Here is a 412-nt window from a genome sequence, read left to right as displayed (position 1 = left end):
GCTGCACCGCCCCGCCCCGCCCCGCCCGGCCGCCCTACCTGTGCTCTGCCGCCGGTGCCCTGTGACCACCGCCTCGCCGGTGACCGGGTGCAGCCAGGTGGTGCTCTTGGCCTCCTCGCTGCGGGAGAGAAGACAGACACTGAGCAGTGGGACGGGCACGGGCGGCCACGCGGGGCGCCGACCCCGCCCGCGGGCACCGACCCCCGCCCGCGGTCCCGGCTCCTACTTGATGAAGAACACGCGGCCGCCCCTGGTGATCCCGTACGTCCAAGAGCGCGGCAGAGAGCAGATCCACTCCAGGTTCAGGTCCGCCGCCATGTCTGCTCCCCAGCCGCCGCCGCCTTCGCCTGCTGCCGCCGCGGCTCTGAGGGAGGAGCGCGAGCGAGCCGAGCCCCGAGTAGGGCGCGCGGAG

The 412-nt window shown here is 75.0% G+C and overlaps 1 protein-coding gene across 1 annotated transcript; it reads right to left on the bottom strand.

Annotated features, from left to right (window-relative positions):
- Positions 1-38: 38 nt before the first annotated feature.
- LOC103743884 (pleckstrin homology domain-containing family A member 5-like) lies at positions 39-406 on the bottom strand (the record flags this gene model as incomplete). The annotated part of the gene is made up of 2 exons (XM_008845420.2): positions 227-406; positions 39-118 (listed from the first exon to the last, which is right to left on the bottom strand). Coding segments are annotated over exons 1-2 (172 nt in total), but the record flags the coding sequence as incomplete, so codon positions are not given.
- Positions 407-412: the final 6 nt, after the last annotated feature.

This window comes from Nannospalax galili, unplaced genomic scaffold, assembly GCF_000622305.1.
Source record: "Nannospalax galili isolate Female #2095 unplaced genomic scaffold, S.galili_v1.0 Scaffold32942, whole genome shotgun sequence".
Lineage (NCBI taxonomy): Eukaryota > Metazoa > Chordata > Mammalia > Rodentia > Spalacidae > Nannospalax > Nannospalax galili.
This window is presented reverse-complemented; position numbering and strand designations above follow the sequence as displayed.